This window comes from Clupea harengus, chromosome 16, assembly GCF_900700415.2.
Source record: "Clupea harengus chromosome 16, Ch_v2.0.2, whole genome shotgun sequence".
Taxonomy (NCBI): domain Eukaryota; kingdom Metazoa; phylum Chordata; class Actinopteri; order Clupeiformes; family Clupeidae; genus Clupea; species Clupea harengus.
The window spans coordinates 278,339-296,944 of record NC_045167.1 but is presented as its reverse complement, the minus strand read 5'-3'; the positions used below and the strand labels follow the sequence as shown (position 1 = coordinate 296,944).

Sequence of the window (18,606 nt, the reverse complement as noted above, 5' to 3'; positions counted from 1 at the left end):
CAAAGAGAGCATCCATGTGATCATTTATGACTCTTTTTACAGTCATAGATCTGCTGTGAATCTGTGTGTGTGTGTGTGTGGGGGGGCTGACTTGAGAGAAAGTGGGGTGTGAGGGTGGGGAGAAACAGGTGGTTTGGGTGCTGGGTCCTTGGGTCTTAATCACATCACATCACATCACATCATTAATCACATCACATCAGAACCTTCATGCTTAATCCCATCAGAACCTTCATGCTTAATCACATCACATCAGAACCTTCATGCTTGATCACATCAGAACCTTCATGCTTAATCACATCAGAACCTTCATGCTTAATCACATCAGAACCTTCATGCTTAATCACATCAGAACCTTCATGCTTAATTACATCAGAACCTTCATGCTTAATCACATCACATCAGAACCTTCATGCTTAATCACATCAGAACCTTCATGCTTAATCACATCACATCAGAACCTTCATGCTTAATCACATCAGAACCTTCATGCTTAATCACATCAGAACCTTCATGCTTAATCCCATCAGAACCTTCATGCTTAATCACATCACATCACATCAGAACCTTCATGCTTAATCACATCAGAACCTTCATGCTTAATCACATCACATCACATCAGAACCTTCATGCTTAATCACATCAGAACCTTCATGCTTAATCACATCAGAACCTTCATGCTTAATCCCATCAGAACCTTCATGCTTAATCACATCACATCAGAACCTTCATGCTTAATCACATCAGAACCTTCATGCTTAATCCCATCAGAACCTTCATGCTTAATCACATCACATCAGAACCTTCATGCTTAATCACATCAGAACCTTCATGCTTAATCACATCAGAACCTTCATGCTTAATCACATCAGAACCTTCATGCTTAATCCCATCAGAACCTTCATGCTTCGTCCCATACGCAGCTGAAATCCCTATTCAGTAAAATAACGCTCTTGTCTTCCACTGCTCTGCATGAGTGGTGGGATCTGGTGTGATATGATCATGTGTTAGATCTCAGTTCACTATGACAGGGAATGTGTTACGACTGTAACCACAGTTCCCTTAGCAGGGATCAGATCTAACATGGTCTGGCGTCTACGGTGTCTTCCTGAGCGTTTCTGCTCAGTATTTCAAGAGGATGAGATGTGGCAGTAGTGGCTATTTAAGCACTTCTGAGAGGAATAACTGAGAGAATAACTGAGGTCTTCTAAGCCATTCGTCTTAAGTGGAAAGTGCTTTGATTGGTTCCTATGTCCCATGTGTTGGGTCCCTGACAGTCATCACCCAAATGTTTTAAATTGTACATATCTTTTAACAGTAATGTTATCCCAGACTATTAATATAGGACAGAAATCATGTAAATGAGCTAAGGCTTTTTCAACCCATATTACAAGCCTTCAGGGATATGTGGTCAGGGATTTGTATATAGTACGCATAATATAGACACACAAATGTGTACAGACATAGCATTGCCCATACAGATGGACAAAGAAGTGAAAAGTTTGGGGGAAAAAAAAGTTTTAATAGTAAAAGTATGCTGTTAACGAAACAAATACGTGTTTCTTCCCATTTTTGTGAATGGAGTTTTGGGGTCCTCACGGATCCGATGCTTCTAGCTTCTGCTTTAGTTCTTGATTATACCTGAAAATAGAAGAAGAAAGAACACACATCTGTATCCTCAGCAAGGAAGTGCAAACATGCAGCATATATCATATGTAGCTGACCTAGACAATAGGGGCCACTGGAATGAAATACTGTAGAAGTGCATCTGCATACAGATACACATCCGTTCTCAAGTCTTTTTTACTATTCTGATTGATGTGCTAGACGAGGTGACATCAAGTTCTTGATGAAGGAATGCATTCAGAATACGTCATCTTAAATAGATTTATCATTAGGTCTCTCGAGGTAATGATTGGTTGGTGAAGCTTAGATTAGTTAACAATTATACAGTCAAGAATTATTAACAGTGTTCATGCCACAGGCTTCACTCGGGCGACTGAGTCGTGATACAGAACTGGTGTAGATCTAGGTTACTGGTAGGCGACAATTTAACTGGTGGCTGCTGCTCAACAACACTTCCTGGAATCCAGACATTTCAAATGAATACAGCAATGGACATTCTCTTCTCAAGTTTTGGTCTAAAGCTAGCAAGCTAAAAGGCATGCAAAACCCCTGCAAACACCAACATCACCGCATATACAGCCTGCTAGTATACTGTCTGGTGTTTATAGCAATGTAGTTCTTGATGAAAGCTTTTCTTTTCAGGCTTATGCTACTTCTTGCCCACTGCATTCCTCCAAGGAATGAAGGCTGGCGTTAGTATCCCTTCACACAAGGCAATGTCAGTCCTGTCACACAAGGCAATGTCAGTCCTGTCACACTAGGCAATGTCAGTCCAGACTGTGCTCATTTGTGGTTCCCTTATGGTTGAACGAGCTACCAACTGCTACCAGAGCATGGGCGACCCTTTCAATCTTCTCAAGAATCTCTTGAAGACTTATCGCATACAGATCATCATCTTTCCCAAACACTTTTAACACCCAACATGCCTAACACACTTTCACGTACTGTGCACATATTGGCAGGAAAAAGTCCAGTTCAATGAGCTAATTAGTAAAGCAAGACTGTATCATCAAAATGGTAGCCAAGTACTGTGCCCCGGAATGCAAAAATAAACATCTGAAAGACAATAGAAAGTCGTGTACCGTCTTCCTAGGCTCACTGAGCCTCTACGAATGACATAGGATTTAGATTGAAACCATTGACTAGAATAGATGCATTGAAAATAACATTAGGGCTTAATCAATAAGTTTTGGAAAAAGGGCTGCCCTAATGTTTTTAGTCACAAAGGTAAAACTGTAAGCTAATCGTACAGTGCTTTATTAAAAGCAGACTTTTCCAACAGTAATGCTTTTTGCTGGTATAGGCTACTGCAAACTGGGATACGAGATACAAATCCTTATCTAGTCCTCTGGGCCAGTAGCACCAACTAGTGCTCAAAGCACCAGTGTACCGAAACTCTGATGCTATGCTCTGAGGGATACGTGCTAACTATGTTATAAAAGCAATGGTTTACAGTGGTTTTAGAGCAGGGGTTTTAGAGCAGGGGTTTTAGAGCAGGGGTTATAGAGCAGGGGTTTTATCACTCCGCTCCGTGGTGTTCCTAACATCAATGCCACTTCACAGTAAACCATGGCCTCTTGGGGCTTATTGCTTAAATGCTGCACTGGATCTAATGAGATCAAGGCCAACGGAATCAGGATCACTTAGCCGTGATTTCTCATTTTATTTTTGTTTGCACAATAACGTTAGACTATTTTGATATGGTCTTTTGGTTAGGTAGCATTAATCACTAGGGAGGATACAGGGATACAAGTGATACAGCAGAAGAAGGGATAAATAGATATAAGGGGACGAGGGAAAACTCCCTGTTAATTGTTGATGGGTCATTAGATATTAACGCAAGAAGTAATGCATAAGTCATACATTCAATTCAGTTCAGTTCAGTTCAGTTCAGTTCAGTTCAGTCCAATTTTATTCAATTTTATTTTATTTATATTGCACCAGAACAATACATTGTCTCAAGGCGCTTTACAGAGCCCAGAGCCTGGACCCCCTGATACATGAATTTATGATGATTCATGTACCCTTAACGTAAAGTGTCCTCCTGGCCTGTGTGTGCTTGCCAACATCCACCAGCACCACCTTCTCTTGACTAAGTGATGGACTGTTCTATTACATTATTGTATTCCATATGATTGTGCTTGAATAACCGATATTAAACTTATTTGAATTGGGTGTTAAACAGAGGTCCTGTATATCCTGCATATGTACCAGCAAATATATTCTGACAATAAGAATGAAAGTAAAAAAAAAAAGGAAAATAATGAAATTGCCAGACATCTGATAGTTATGGAACAGGTAACGTGCAAATGCTATGATTAAAATATAGGCTGAAGCCCTCTCTACAGCCAGGGATTGTTTCTATGTCAACAGTGGGGAGAGTGAGCAGAAATATGACCTCTTACAGAATACCTACGGTCAGGTGGGACGCACACTGGTTTTCCTGTTTGGTATTGCAACACCCAAGAGCACACTGATAAGGGACCAGTATATATGTGTGCACATTATAAACAACAGGCTCAAGTGTACCCAAGAGCCAGATTTCATTTCTGTTTATGACTCAGCATGTACTGACCGGGTATGGAACAGACAGGTGACAGCTGTCGAGAGATAGAAATATCAAACATTTCAGGGTAGCTGTAGGCAATGAGTTATACTTCTATGAGAAATGATACCCGTCACTACAGATGTATACAATTCAAAGGAATGAAACAGGAACGGTCTGTATGCAAATAGGGGATACCTATGCAAAAATAATTATATATTATTTATCTATCAATTTACCATGTCAATATAATGTGCTATGTCAGTCAATTGCCAAATGTTCACCATCTGGTGAGTGCCAGCCAGGGCTATCTACAGGTCAGCCTAGGCCATTAGCCTCGGCCTTCAATCTGTGAGAGCAGCATTTCATTTCTGTCATCGGGCTGACGGCACCGCAGTATTGCTCTTAAACCCACCCATCCTGGCGCAAACACATCCCACCCAAAAGACGCCATCCTGGTGCAAACACATCCCACCCGTTTCACAAACGAGAGGGAGTTTAATTTGAGGTAAGCTACTTGAAAGAGAAGTTAAAAACTTCTAGAGTTGCCGTTTGTCACCAAGCAACAGTTAACATTCAAGAGCGTACATAACCAAAAGTGACTCGTGGGACTCCTCTATTGCTTAATATTGTCATGTACTGGAATAGAAGAAATAACATAGCAATACATGTCACACCATGTCACAGGTAGCCTGAGGAAGTGACTAATATAATACAGCTAACAGTATTGACATAGTTTGTTGTTAGATAGCAAGGTAATGTTACGGCCTCCATTGTTTAAAGAAAAAGCCTAGGTTCAAATCATGGGCTAGCATAACATGTTAATGGTTCCTTGCAATGAATTAGAATTAACAGAATGTGAGGTTAATTTAAGAGTATCTATTCATAAATAAATGTATTAACCTTCTATCTAAAACGCTCTGTTAGAGCTCCTGTATCTGTTAACAGTTGGTCTCTTTTGCTCTGCTCTTTGGCTCTCACTCTCAGCCTTAGCTCACTCGCTCACTCTCTTTCTCTCTCTCTCTCTTCCATCTCTTCCTTTTCAACTCTTTATCTCATTCACTCACTCATTCACCCACTCATTCAGGTTTGGGTTCATCTCACGTATACGAGATTATCAAGTATATTTGGTCATTTAAGTGTATTTGGTCTATTTGACATCCACCCTGTTTTTTCAATTGCTATTATTTACAGTTGTACTTATCCATTTGGGTTTTTAACTTGCATCCAGTTTGACTGATACTTGTAACTTTTAAGCCTGCAGTTTATTGTATTAAAACTGTTCATTCATTAAACATTCATACAACTCCAGTCAGATTAATTCAATGTTTCCACAGTATTTACCACTTGAATGCATTCTGTCCCATAATGTTCAGACATGCTTCTTCTTTGGGAAAGGAGGGGTAAATCAATGTATCCTTTTTCCTAAACCCAACAGAGCCTCAAGAGAACCCACTCTCATCACAGATGGAGCACACATTTGTCTGTCCCATTTGGACTCAGGGCTGTCCGTGCTTCATTCACTCTGTGTCCAACACTATGTCCCCCTTACTGGCATGATCGAGCCCACTCTGTCTGGTGTCCTCTTTCCAAAATGTCCAATTCAAAGATTGAACTTGCTGATGTCTGAATAACATTACAGATTTTAAGTGAAATTGTTTGTTCAAGTCCCTGGACGTTACTAAATTAGGCTCCTTAAAACTTGGGAGAGAATACATCAATTAAACCATCACATATGTTTGTATAAACAGCCATTATATATATGAAGCCCCTAGCATTCAGGTCATTTATAAATATCGTGAGGGACCGAGGCGGCCGCCCCACGTTTTGGGATGTGGGCTAACTGGAGTCGGTGGTGAAGTTGGGGAAAAAACGGCGCAGGAGATGGTCTGCTTTCTTATAAAAATATATTATTATTTATTTTACTGGGGATTCTCTTCATTGAACAGGTGCACAAAACATAAATCAAAAAGTCAAAACGTACTCAAAGTACAAAAACTAGGCAAACTAGGGTCACAGTACATACAATTCTGACTTAACTTCACAGCAGGTAAGTCCTTCTTCTCTCACGCCTCACCCTTTATATACTACTGGTCCAATCACCCCCGATTGGACCCAACCCTCCCCACATTAGTCCTAACACACATCACATCAAAACACTCCTCATGCCCTTGCCTAATTAAGGCAATAGGGAACAGGTGGCTAGTGAAATGCCTAACTAGATATGTGTGTGTGTGTGTGAGAGAGTCCAATGTCTCTCTCACTCTCGCGGGGCAAAGTGCATCAAACACAATTCCTGTGCAAAGTGGTGAGAAGGAGGACATTTCACCTTCTTACCAATATACCAAACATTTTGGCAATTCACCAAAATAATCACATTTTGAATCACAATTTTCATATAAATGTAACACTGCTCTGAGATAACAACCATCCTTTGTTTTAACTGTGGGAAGTAAGAAATGAACAGAAATGTAATGTAGCAATTAATACTTGTTGAATCAAATGAATTCCTTCATAATAACAAGAAATATCTTCAAACTATTAATTTGAGTGTAGAGACCTCCAAATCCTGAAGAGTTGAGATGAGCCAGCCAGGCCGAGGAAGAAATTCACAGCAAAGAGGTTCCAGACGCGTGGGACGATGACTAAGGAGTAGCGTGACCATATGAAGCCTATAACCACACAAAATAGTAAACAAAATTGTAAGTGTTAGGCATTTAATACAAATACTTAAGAAAAGAAACAGACTTGAAACTTAGCAGGTTGATTCATATACCAAGATACCCTTAATATGAGAATCATGGATCACCCAGGCCTTATATGTAACAATTGGTGTGCTGCAGATTAAGGGTTTAATGGCTTGTTTCATGCAGTTAAATATATTTCATAATTAAATAGTTTTAAAATATTTTTTCTGTACTTGTAATGGCTTGTTAGTCCTTTGCCCCTGTTGCTTTTCTTATTTAATTTGTCCTTAGGATAATGCAAGGATTTCAGTTTTACACAGGGTCGAACAAGCACAGTTCGACCCTTCTTATCACCTCTGAGATCACCCAAACATAGACAAAAGGTTCCTCTTACACATATGCAGACTAAGTGGTGTCAGCACCTAATAATCTAAATTACACACACACAGAAACACAGAAAAGCCATGTACAAGGCACTTGATTAATACATTCTCAAGTCATGACCAGTGTTTCGAAATTAAAATCACCTTACAAAAGACCAGTTGTTGAATTTGGCCACTAACAGCGTTTTGCCTACGATAGAAGAGAAATGTTGCATGTCCACTGCCAAGATGGAACTCCAAGTTCATAAGGGTGCTAGCTTTAAGGGAAAAGGAGCTAGATTTCGAGCGTGAATGACTGCAAGTAAAGGCCCATAAGGAGGAACTTCAAACAAACTGGCTTTGAGAAAACTAGACATTAAGGGCAAGAGGAAGGGTGTTAAACCTGCTGAAGAAGCTTTGTTTGATGTCAGTGGCAACATTAGGCTTGCACAGCAACATCATTATCTGTCTGAACCCACCTCCCCCTTTTAACTGGGCCACACTGAAACTGAAAAAATTATCTTTTCAAAAACAAGATTCTGTTTTACACTAGAAATATAAACCATGTATAGTAATATAGTTATCCCTTTTCAATAATTTGTAGTAAATGAAACGACTAGTTAGTGAAAGTTAGTGATGTTGCAAACAGAATGACATGAAGAAACATAGAGGTTGATGCACAGACATTTTATTATTCCCCAAAAGAAAACCATTCATTTTCAGGTAGCCCCAGGTTAAAAAGAAGTACACTGAAGTATACTTAATTAAAGTATATTTAATATACTTTTCAGCACTCATTAATGTAATAAAAGTGAGCTATTTTTGAGTACTAATTATGTACTTAGTATACTAACTTGACTGTACTATTTTGAGAGACCATTAAGATGCACTTAATATACTTATAAACGTACTTTTTACGTATATCTGAATCCACTTTTAACTGTTAATATACTTATAATATAATATAGGAAATATATTTATAATTCAATCAAATGTGGAAAATACATTGTAAATATAGTTTTATTATAATATAATGCATTTCAAATGTCATACCCACACATTCTGATTGAATTATACATATAATTACACAGACCAAGGAGATGGTGGTGGATTTCAGGAGGTCTCAGCCTCCTCTGCTACCAGTCTCCATTGAGGGGGTGGTCAACACCTACAAATACCTAGGTGTTCATCTGGACAATAAGGACAGGACAATAAACTGGACTGGTCATCCAACAGTGATGCAGCTCTACTTCCTGAGGAGGTTGGGGTCCTTCAATGTCTGCAACAAGCTTCTGAGCATGTTTTACCAGTCTGTTGTTGCCAGTGTCCTCTTTTATGCTGTGGTGTGCTGGGGAGGCAGCATGAAGAAGAGGGATGCTGGGCGACTGGACAGGCTGGTGAGATATAGGTGGGAGCTGTTGTTGGCACTGAACTGGAGTGTCTCACAACAGTGGCAGAGAGAAGGACCCTGAGCAGGTTGCTAACTTTTGGACAATGACCACCACCCTCTACACAGTACTTTCAATAGACATAGGAGCATATTCAGTTGTAGACTCCGGTCACCGTCATGCTCAACGGACAGGCTGAGGAGGTCCTTTGTCTCCAGGGCCAGTCAGCTGTCCAACTCCACGCAGAAGGGGAGGGGGAGATGGACTTCTCTGCATGAGTCTACCTCAGTCTGCCCTGTCATCCATCCCATCTTACCACTCTCCATCCATGTACTTTGCACAGACTTTATATCTCACTTTTGTCTGCCTATTAAACCTAGTTTTAAATTATTGTTAGTATGTCTCATTATACTATTTGTGTGTATTTATGTTTTTGCAAGTTTCCACACTATTTATGAGTTATATAAGCTACTGGATGTTCTACATTTCCCTTGGGATAAAGAAAGTATCCATCTACAGTTTATATTCCTATAAGTGGATTAACAGTAGATTCAAATATACTCCAAGTACAACAAAGTGCAGTTTTTGAAAGTAAAACAACTAGTGTAAAAATGTACTTTAGTATAACTTAAAATGTATCTTAATGGTGCCTCAAAATAGTACAGTCAAGTACACTTAGTTGTATTGAAGTATATCTTTATTAGCACTAATGACATATCATTAATAAACTAAGTACATAATTAGTAACTTGAAAAATAGCACCCCTTTTAGCTCATAAATCAAGAGTGCACGCAAGTATACCAAGTATACTTAAATTAAGTAGACTTCAGTTTACTTTTTTTTATCTGGGCTATTTTATTGGGGGTGCACTGTTATTTTTATCAAACACCTATAAGGACCTAGTATAATCATCATATCAAGCTTCTGACATGTCACCCAAGTAAAAAACAATATTAATAAATATTAACAAATAGTTCAAAATATATCCTAAATTATAACATTAATTCATCCAGGAGCTCAAGACAATTTCCTTTCTGAAAAGCAGCAAGAAATATGTTACCCCAGTAAAACAATAAATTCACATTTATTAAACATGTTTGTAGTTGTCATTTACAAATATCTTAAAATACTTTTCAGAGGATGAAATGTTATGCTGCTACTATTAAAAAATATCTTAAAGTTCATTTTAATTAGTGTTTCCCCTTTATCCACACTGACACCACACTGTCAGCTGAATGTCAACGCTCTCCTGCTGTTTGATGTTTTTGGAGATGGAGAGCTTTCCAGACAAACCTGTTAATGCCCTTGTTGAAGCTCTTGAAAGGGCAACCATGAAATCTATGGAATTGTCCATCAAATTACAGAGGGACTTCTCAGCATTGAGAAATGGGCAGTGCACTTTCCCTCTGATGATGAGCTGGGCGCCATGAGAGCAGGGGTCACTCACCTGGCAGGTACTCCTGCCTTATGCCATGTGGCTCGGACTATTGCCTCCAGCAACACACAAGGACTCCCTCCTGTCCACTCCATGTAACTACAGACCATCTATGGCCAGAAAGACCATCTTGCCTGGTCTGCCTGGCTCTGTCCATGATGTCCAGGTCCACAGGTTGAGCTCAGAATACGTGCAGAAGCTGTATCAACCATCGGGCTGGTACCTGGAGGTTATTCTTGCCTTACTTCCCCCATCTGTTTAATGACACCATATAGAGAGCCATCAGGACCAAAACCTCACGCCACCAGAGCAGCTTCTTCCCGTCTGCGGTTGGCCTCATCAACAAGGCCCGGGACCCCCGCCCCCCCAACACGGACTCTTATCCCACGCTCTTATTTGCACACTCCTGCATAGACTGCACAGCTCATTTTTCCCTTTAACATATTATGTACATTTTTTTATATATTTTATATATTGTTTTTCCTATGTTTGGAAAATAACTTAATACGTGTATTGTTTATTGTGTATGTTTATTGTTTGCACCAATGTACCACAGAGAATTCCTGGCAGGTGAAAACCTACTTGGCAGTAAAAACCGTTCTGATTCTGATTCTGATTCTAACAAAACACTTCTGTATATTTCTGGGGTAGTATACTTTATCTGAATATACTAAATATCAATTTAAGTATTAGTGCTTATTAGTGTACTTAAGTACATGGAAGTACTACTGAGGTAGAAATGTACCTGTAATTAGTCAATTTGTAATATATATATTTTTGGCACCAACTGTCTTGTATGGAAGCTCCTGTTGGACTGTTATCTTGCATGCAATCCATTATTGTATATGAATGATGGCAGCGTGCATAGTCACAGCGGCTCAGTGCTCCCAGCAAATCTACTGCACCATGACGATTAAAGTCTATTCTATCATGGTGGACTTATTTGGGGATATATTTCACTGGGTCCAAGAAAGTGCACCTTTTCTGCCCAAAGAAGGGAGAGGAGAGGAGAGGAGAGGGACTGATACACTTGGCAAGTAGGTTGGCTACATCCTCTGTGCATGAGGAGTGGACATCGCTGGAGGACCTTTAGACGGGTTTGGTAGCGCCAGATGCGGGAGACCCTTTCCCTGATATTGGCATTACAACAGACTTGAAGGGCATATCAGACAGCCAATTAGATATTTAAATCTTTGAATCTCGTAAGATTAACATGGTTAGGGGGAAACGTAAAGCTATTTTAAATAGGAGATACCGTGTGGGAGTATACGTTGGAGATGGGGAATCAGAAATGGCCAAACTGGAGAGCCTTGAGTAAAAGGCCTCTGTGATCTCCAGTGGCTCATATTACATGTGGCTGTGGGTCTGCTATGACTTTGTTTCTGGCATTGATCCCAATGTCACAGACAAATGTGATAAGAGAAACCTTTTTGTCATTGCTTTGCAGAATGTGTAAGGTCAAAAAGCCGTTTGATATGTTATGTGAATTATTCCTGAATTGGGGTGGTCTTGTTTTATTTTGGATGTGGGGTACAACCAGGACCGGAGTGAAATGGGCTCTCCTTAATGTTCTTGTTGGGAAGAGAAGAAGTAATTGAGAGTTTAATTAAAGACTCTTCAATTACAGCAAGGAGGGACATTGCTGTTGCTACATTTATCATGTTAGACAACATGTGGTCCTAATCACAATAGCCGTATGTGATATGACTTCATACAAGCCTGAATTATTTATTTTTTAATGTGACTCATGTTGTGGGGGTATAAATACCAGACTAATTGGTCATGTGACTCACTGATGAGCAGGTGATTACTGAAAATGAGTCACGAGTTCTTAAACATTGGAAGTATCAGTTGTTGTGTATGGGATACAGTTTTACTATGCAAGTCATCATGTCAATCTCCCATAGTCTCTCACCCATACTCAAGTCATCATGTCAATCTCCCATAGTCTCTCACCCATACTCAAGTCATCATGTCAATCTCCCATAGTCTCTCACCCATACTCAAGTCATCATGTCAATCTCCCATAGTCTCTCACCCATACTCAAGCATCTTGTGCCCACGCCACTCTGGGCCTAGCACAGACGCTTGAGCACGACCCTCACTCACGCACACACACACACACACACACACACACACACACACACACACACATATCTCTCACTTGTGCGTCTGCACATCGTCTCTCTCTCACTCCCCCTCTCTCTCTCTTCAGTGCACAGCTGCGCATACCCGCACATACACATGTTACACACACGCACGTGCTCTTTCACACTCACACATTCCCTATGTTACTTGAACATACCCGCACATACACATGTTACACACACGCACGTGCTCTTTCACACTCACACATTCCCAATGTTACTTGAACATACAGCCTTACTACCTACTATTACCATATTATTATTATTACTATGACCATGTCCACGTATGCCTTGATTATTACATCGTTACTCAAGTCTATTGATCATACCTGATTAGTATTAGTTGATGATTAGTGTTTATTATTTTTAATAAATGTTTTTTTTTTAAGAGTAAACTGTTGTCCTATCTGTCCTTGTGGTAATATCCACTGAAACCATCCTCTGCCAACAACGTGCTCTTATTGAACTGGATGTTTCATGAGTGTCAACGTGCTCTTGTTGAACTGGATGTTTCATGAGTGTTAACGTGCTCTTATTGAACTGGATGTTTCATGAGTGTTAACGTGCTCTTGTTGAACTGGATGTTTCATGAGTGTTAACGTGCTCTTGTTGAACTGGATGTTTCATGAGTGTTAACGTGCTCTTGTTGAACTGGATGTTTAATGAGTGTTAACGTGCTCTTATTGAACTGGATGTGTAATGAGTGTTATAGACTAAATTGAACTGGATGTTTCATGAGTGTTATAAACTAAGTGTAGTGTAATGGTAGTACATTAGTAGTGCAATATTAGCCAAGACTCTGGCACAGTGTTCCAACTAGAGTTTCCATCAATTTAAGTAGTTTAATTACAAAATATTGAACACCAAAATGAATGGTTATTAATGAATTCTATCAGACTGATCTGATAACCCTGTTGCACCTACAATTGCGATATGTTTTGATGTAATTCACTAATTCAACATGGCGTTTTACTTTCAGGACATCTGCCACTATTATACTTCCATACTGGTCATTGGCTCTCGTCTGAAGGACGCGTGTGGAAACAGTAACCACAGGAGCCAACTCACCCGTGGCTGTCAGCACTCCAGATTGAGATACGCTGAGTTTCTCTGCAGGGCGAGTGAAGTCAGCCAGGCCAGCAACTACCAATCCCTGCAAGAGATGGAAGAAAACCCACGAAGCTGAAGCATCTCTCGTAAAGAGTAGACAATTGTTCCAATCATTTGTGTATTTAGGAAGTGGCTACAATTAGTTGATTTTAAGAAGTACTGAAAAGCTATTGTGCTCTTCAATAACTATTTTAAGAAAGTAAAAAATAATCTACATATTGATGTAATCATTTTACATACTCAATATGGTGATGGACATTCATTATAAAAAGATATGGACATGATATGGATATGGATTGAATTGAGACTCAGGATGTTGTTCAATTAAGGCTAGAGGAATATGAACTACTAACCCATTTAAACCACGGAGCCCAGAAGAAGACTGTCTTGGGACCTGAAGTGCAGAAAAAAAGAGGCTCAGAAGAACAGATAATGAAATACATCTAGTTAAACTTGTAAGTGTTTAGTGTCAGTATTGCACTTCTTCATAACAGACACACACTGTTCCTAAACACTAATGTACCCTGTATATTATTCAAAGCCAGCCATCATTCATGATGTCTCCTTTCTTTAAAAGCTCTCTGAGGAGACAAGGAATGATGAGGGAGAAGCGAGTAGAGCGGAGCTATGAGCAAGGATGCATTGTTAGTCAGGAGATGCATCTCCAAGAATGTCCACCTCTTTCTTCACAGAAGCTACAATTCTAAACAAGACAAAGCAGGTACACCTGTATTTCATAAATGTAATACCTAAATTCAAAATGGTGGCTACATCAATTAGGTCGACATGGACCATGGGTCATGGATCTTCAAAGGGATCAGCAGACCTACGAGTTACTTTTTAAGCCAAACATAATGAACAGTTATGCACAAAAATCCTTTTTTTTACTTATTGCAGCTCCCCCAGTGGTCAATTTTAAGGACTTCCTTAGAAAAAGTTTTTAAAATTGAGTGGATCAACCGTGTTTGTTGTCAATACATAAAAACGTCGCTGAAATTGCTGACTTTTGATGGCTGTAATGAATGAAAGTTTTTTGGAAATGAAAATCCATACATTTGTGCGGCAGAAAATACTGTCACTGGGTTCTTTGAGCTTTCCTTGATCCAAGGAATCCAACAGTATTTGTAAATCCTCCACCTCTAACTTTGACCTGGTGCTGGCACTAGAGCGTTCTATTGGCAGCATCAAACTTGTTGAAAAGAATGAGGGGGCAGTCCCCAGTCAGGCATCAAACTTGAATAGGCATCAAACTTGGCAACCTCATGTTGTTTTATCATACGATTGTAGGAGCTGCAATAAACACACTAGCCAGTAGATGATATTATAAAAAAAATATATAGCAGCATAGCAAAAGTGTTAATCGAGCAAGTCAGATGCCGAGCTGGCCTTCTTTCTGTTGGACAAGTCAGTAATAACTTATTAGCCGGCTTTCTATGTTTTGTGTTGCACTCGATGTTTGGCTGTGTTAGGAAACACGAAGTTATCAACTCGCTAGTTTTCATCATAAACATCCCTGCCAATGTTATTTATGAAAGAATTTGACGTAGGCTGTAACCTTATAGGAGTCATCCCGGTCTCCCGAAGATTTGTAGTTCTTCCAGATGCCCAAAGTCATCGACCTGTCCTGTCTCAGGCTAGCAGCCAAATAAATTCATCTCATGTCAAAAAGTTTGATCAGTCTTCGTCAATCTCATGCCAATAAGCCTTTAAAGTTTGCAACCTTGAAAACCTAACTCATAGCTTGCAATACATTACACTGTCCAATGTATAGTAAGCATGTTGCCAACTAAATTTTATTATTTATTTATTAGATTACACATACTCCACATGCAAACGCATTATTTTGTTATTCTTTGGTTATGTTAGCGTTCATCTACGATGTCACAATAAATACAACTATGCAGTCATATTTGTGTCAAATCTTGTGATATTACCTACATGCTTCTTTGGCTTCTGCTGTTGTCTTTGCCGGTTCCATATCCTTCAGCTTGTCAACAAATACACGTGTACACTGTCCATTAGGGGGTCTCGAAGTGCAATTTGTATTTGTATGACAGTGGTGTAAAAGTGAGCTACACTGCGCAACTTTAGGCAGAGCTCAGTAACAAAAAATACCAGTTCTCTCGGAATGGGGCTTTAAGTTGTGCCTACTACACCGGTAAAACTCAAGCTCTAAGGTTTAAGTTAGGTCACAGCCAGTAATGTTATCTGACAACAGCAATGGACCTAGCAGGGGGTGTACGACGACTTGAGATGTATGTTTACCTCCATTTATCAGTGTTTAAACAATATGTTATCATTAAATCGTTGCATTTGGTGACATGTCTTTAATAGTAACATAATAATTAAATAAACTACACCTGCAATGCTACTTACATCATATTTTTCTTTGTTCCTCTGACATGGTTCGTTTTAACTTCAAAATTAGCTTTGCCTTTAAATCCTTATGGAATTTTTTCAAAATTCAAATGGTCCTCTTTCACTGCAAAGTTCCATGTTTGTAAACAGGTAGTTTTCCATACGTTTCCATACTGCATTGGAGCCACACTTAAATCCTACACCTTTAGAACACTGGCCCCTATATAAAAATGTAGAGGAGAATCAATCGTAGTGAGAGTACAGAAGAAAATAATAGCAGTTAAAGAAGCTCCAAAAAACAGATCCTTAGCAAGAAAAAGGCTTCTGACCTAGAGTAAGGATAAACTAAAATGTTGAAAACAGTAAAGTTCCAAGTGTGTAGATGAGGCGTCTCTGAGGTTGCTGACAAGAAACACTTACAATGCTGAAAAGTGATTCCATTACTACAGTGTCTCTGCTGTTAGGTGTGTCACTCTAATTATGTCCTTAAATGCTCAACAAAATCAGGTAGCCTAATCTATGTAGAACGGACTGCATCTTTTGCAAGAAATGCAGAAAACAACAGCACAGGAACGCTATTAGCAGGTCATTTGTTTACCTCACGTTTAGCACCTGAAACCTCTCCGGAGTGCAGCTTACATCACAGGCACACATAACACTATGTTCAAAGACTGAAGTCAATCACAGGCACACATAACACTATGTTCAAAGACTGAAGTCAATCACAGGCACACATAACACTATGTTCAAAGACTGAAGTCAATCACAGGCACACATAACACTATGTTCAAAGACTGAAGTCAATCACAGGCACACATAACACTATGTTCAAAGACTGAAGTCAATCACAGGCACACATAACATTATGTTCAAAGACTGAAGTCAATAGTTTTCAGCATATTCTCGAAAGAGGTATATTGCTCAGGCTTAAAGATCTTTGAATTTCTTTCATATACCCAGCAAGTATCTGTATTGCCTGCTTCTCACCTACCACTTATCCCTAAATGCCCCTTTGCGTTATTAGGACCACACAGTGTGCATGTGTCTTATAGAAATCCAATTGCAAATTCTAAATAAACAACGAAACAAAGGAAAATACATCAAAAACAGAATGATATCGACTATTTTTAGCTTATGATGTGCAGATTTTCCCACTTACTTTGAGGCTACAAAACACAAAATGGAGGGCACAAAAACGAATTAACAAAAACAACTTTGTGTGTGAGAGGATTTTTGTTACCTGCTGGATGATTGTAGAATGGTCTTAATTTCGCAGGTAGAATCTGCTCGACATTATCTAAAGTTTTCCGATAAACAGATTTGAGTCCTACCGAGTAATACCGCACACTCTGCGACCGCAGGATCTCCTTGACTCCTCGAATCATGTCTAATGAAAGATATAGGCTACTATTTCAAACTATACCAACAGCCACGCTGCCCTAAGAGCAATTTAACCATCTGATCCCAGATAGCCTCTCGTTCAATTTCAGTGAGCGCCTATTGGTCATTTAACGGCGACGCCCAGCAAGCTTTTTATAGATAAGGGCAAGATAACGGACAAGTTATGATTTCTGTCCTGTTGCAGTTTAACTGGATATCGTCTTAACGCGCGATGTCTGCTGACTTTTCCCGTCATAAACAGTAGTACAATATTAACTTACACAGCCTGGGATGGCACAATGACATTTCTTGTTACGTCAAGTTGTCTTTTCCCTCAAACTACACAAAAAGCTGCTAACCCTTTTGAAATCTGAAAAGGCACATATTTCGTGGGATGAAGCAGTAAGGATAGAGCCATACACCTGTCACCAGATAACAGCCCGCTGTGTTAACCCATTAGTCGCACAAGTTAAAACAGGTAGCCGTTTCTTGGGAAGACGATACAAACAAATTGTCAACTTAGATTATTATCTACTTGGCGCAGACAATTAACAGCAGGCTGGTAGACAACCTAAAGCATGTCTGTGTTCGAACCTCCCAGTGGCTACTTTCATTTCATCTTTATTATGTTTTTTTGCAGGCATTGGCTTTAGGATTGACGACTCTGTGACCGTGCACATCTACAACAGAAGGGAGTAACCAGCGAAAAAGTAACCAGACATTAGGTTACCAGTTAACACCATTATCAGTTAAACGATAACACCTGCTCGGCCCATAAAGTCTGTACAAACGTTGACAACGTCAAACGTGTGACTGTGGTAATATTTTTTGTATCTGGTACATGGATCAATTTGGCTTTAGGATTGACAACTCTGCGACCGTGCACATCTACAACAGAAGGGAGTAACCAGCAGAGGTGTCAAGTAACGAAGTACAAATAATTCGTTACCTTACTTAAGTAGAAATGTTGGCAAACCCCTCGATGGCTTTGCTGTTAAAATCCACCAGTTCATGAACGAACGGGTTTTCAATGGAAAGCATGGAGCGTTCAGTCTCTGCTGTCCCATCGTGTTTCTTGTGAATGTCCTAATCCTTTTGTGTTGCCCCAAACATTTAATTTCTAATTTATCTTCCAACGACAATGTACTAAATTGCACCCTCAACAAATAGTCTACATTATTCATTGTAGGCTGAATTAAAACACTTCCAAAATACTCGAAAACTAGCGATAGCTAACTAGCAGTAACGTTACTGGCATGGATCTGTCTGATTTTGATCTGACTGTATGTTTTTTTTTCTTCTTGGTCACGGTGTACAGTTTTCGCGGTTTTCGCAATATTCGAGTTGCTAGGCAGATTTCATGGGGCACATCTGAAAGTCCCCCATCTCCCAATATTACCGTTGGCCTGTGTGGTTCACGCTCATTGGTGTTTCCATGGCAACAGTCTTAAGCTTGCGCCATTGCCCCACAGAGCAGAGAGGGATAGCGGAGAGCAGCATTTCACAGTGCAAGCATACAGACAGAAACACACACTAATCAAAATACTCCAAAACAGGACTATAGTGCTTGT

At 39.6% G+C, this 18,606-nt stretch overlaps 1 protein-coding gene across 1 annotated transcript; it reads right to left on the bottom strand.

Annotated features, from left to right (window-relative positions):
- Positions 1-1,498: 1,498 nt before the first annotated feature.
- Positions 1,499-17,054, bottom strand: LOC105902426 (mitochondrial pyruvate carrier 2-like). Its single transcript, XM_031583213.2, has 5 exons — positions 16,896-17,054; positions 13,651-13,691; positions 13,256-13,340; positions 6,729-6,840; positions 1,499-1,638 (listed from the first exon to the last, which is right to left on the bottom strand). The coding sequence occupies exons 1-5, from the start codon at positions 17,038-17,040 to the stop codon at positions 1,593-1,595; spliced, it is 429 nt and encodes a 142-aa protein (XP_031439073.1). The 5' UTR covers positions 17,041-17,054; the 3' UTR covers positions 1,499-1,592.
- Between the last annotated feature and the right edge of the window lie 1,552 nt (positions 17,055-18,606).

Excerpts from the sequence above, each read along its gene's own strand:
- LOC105902426 (XM_031583213.2), bottom strand. The coding sequence starts at position 17,040 with ATGATTCGAGGAGTCAAGGAGATCCTGCGGTCGCAGAGTGTGCGGTAT. Across the intron at positions 6,841-13,255 it reads TGGAGTGCTGACAGCCACGG|GCTTCATATGGTCACGCTAC; the intron begins GTGAGTTGGCTC and ends GTGTGGTTATAG. Across the intron at positions 1,639-6,728 it reads CAACTCTTCAGGATTTGGAG|GTATAATCAAGAACTAAAGC; the intron begins GTCTCTACACTC and ends TTCTATTTTCAG.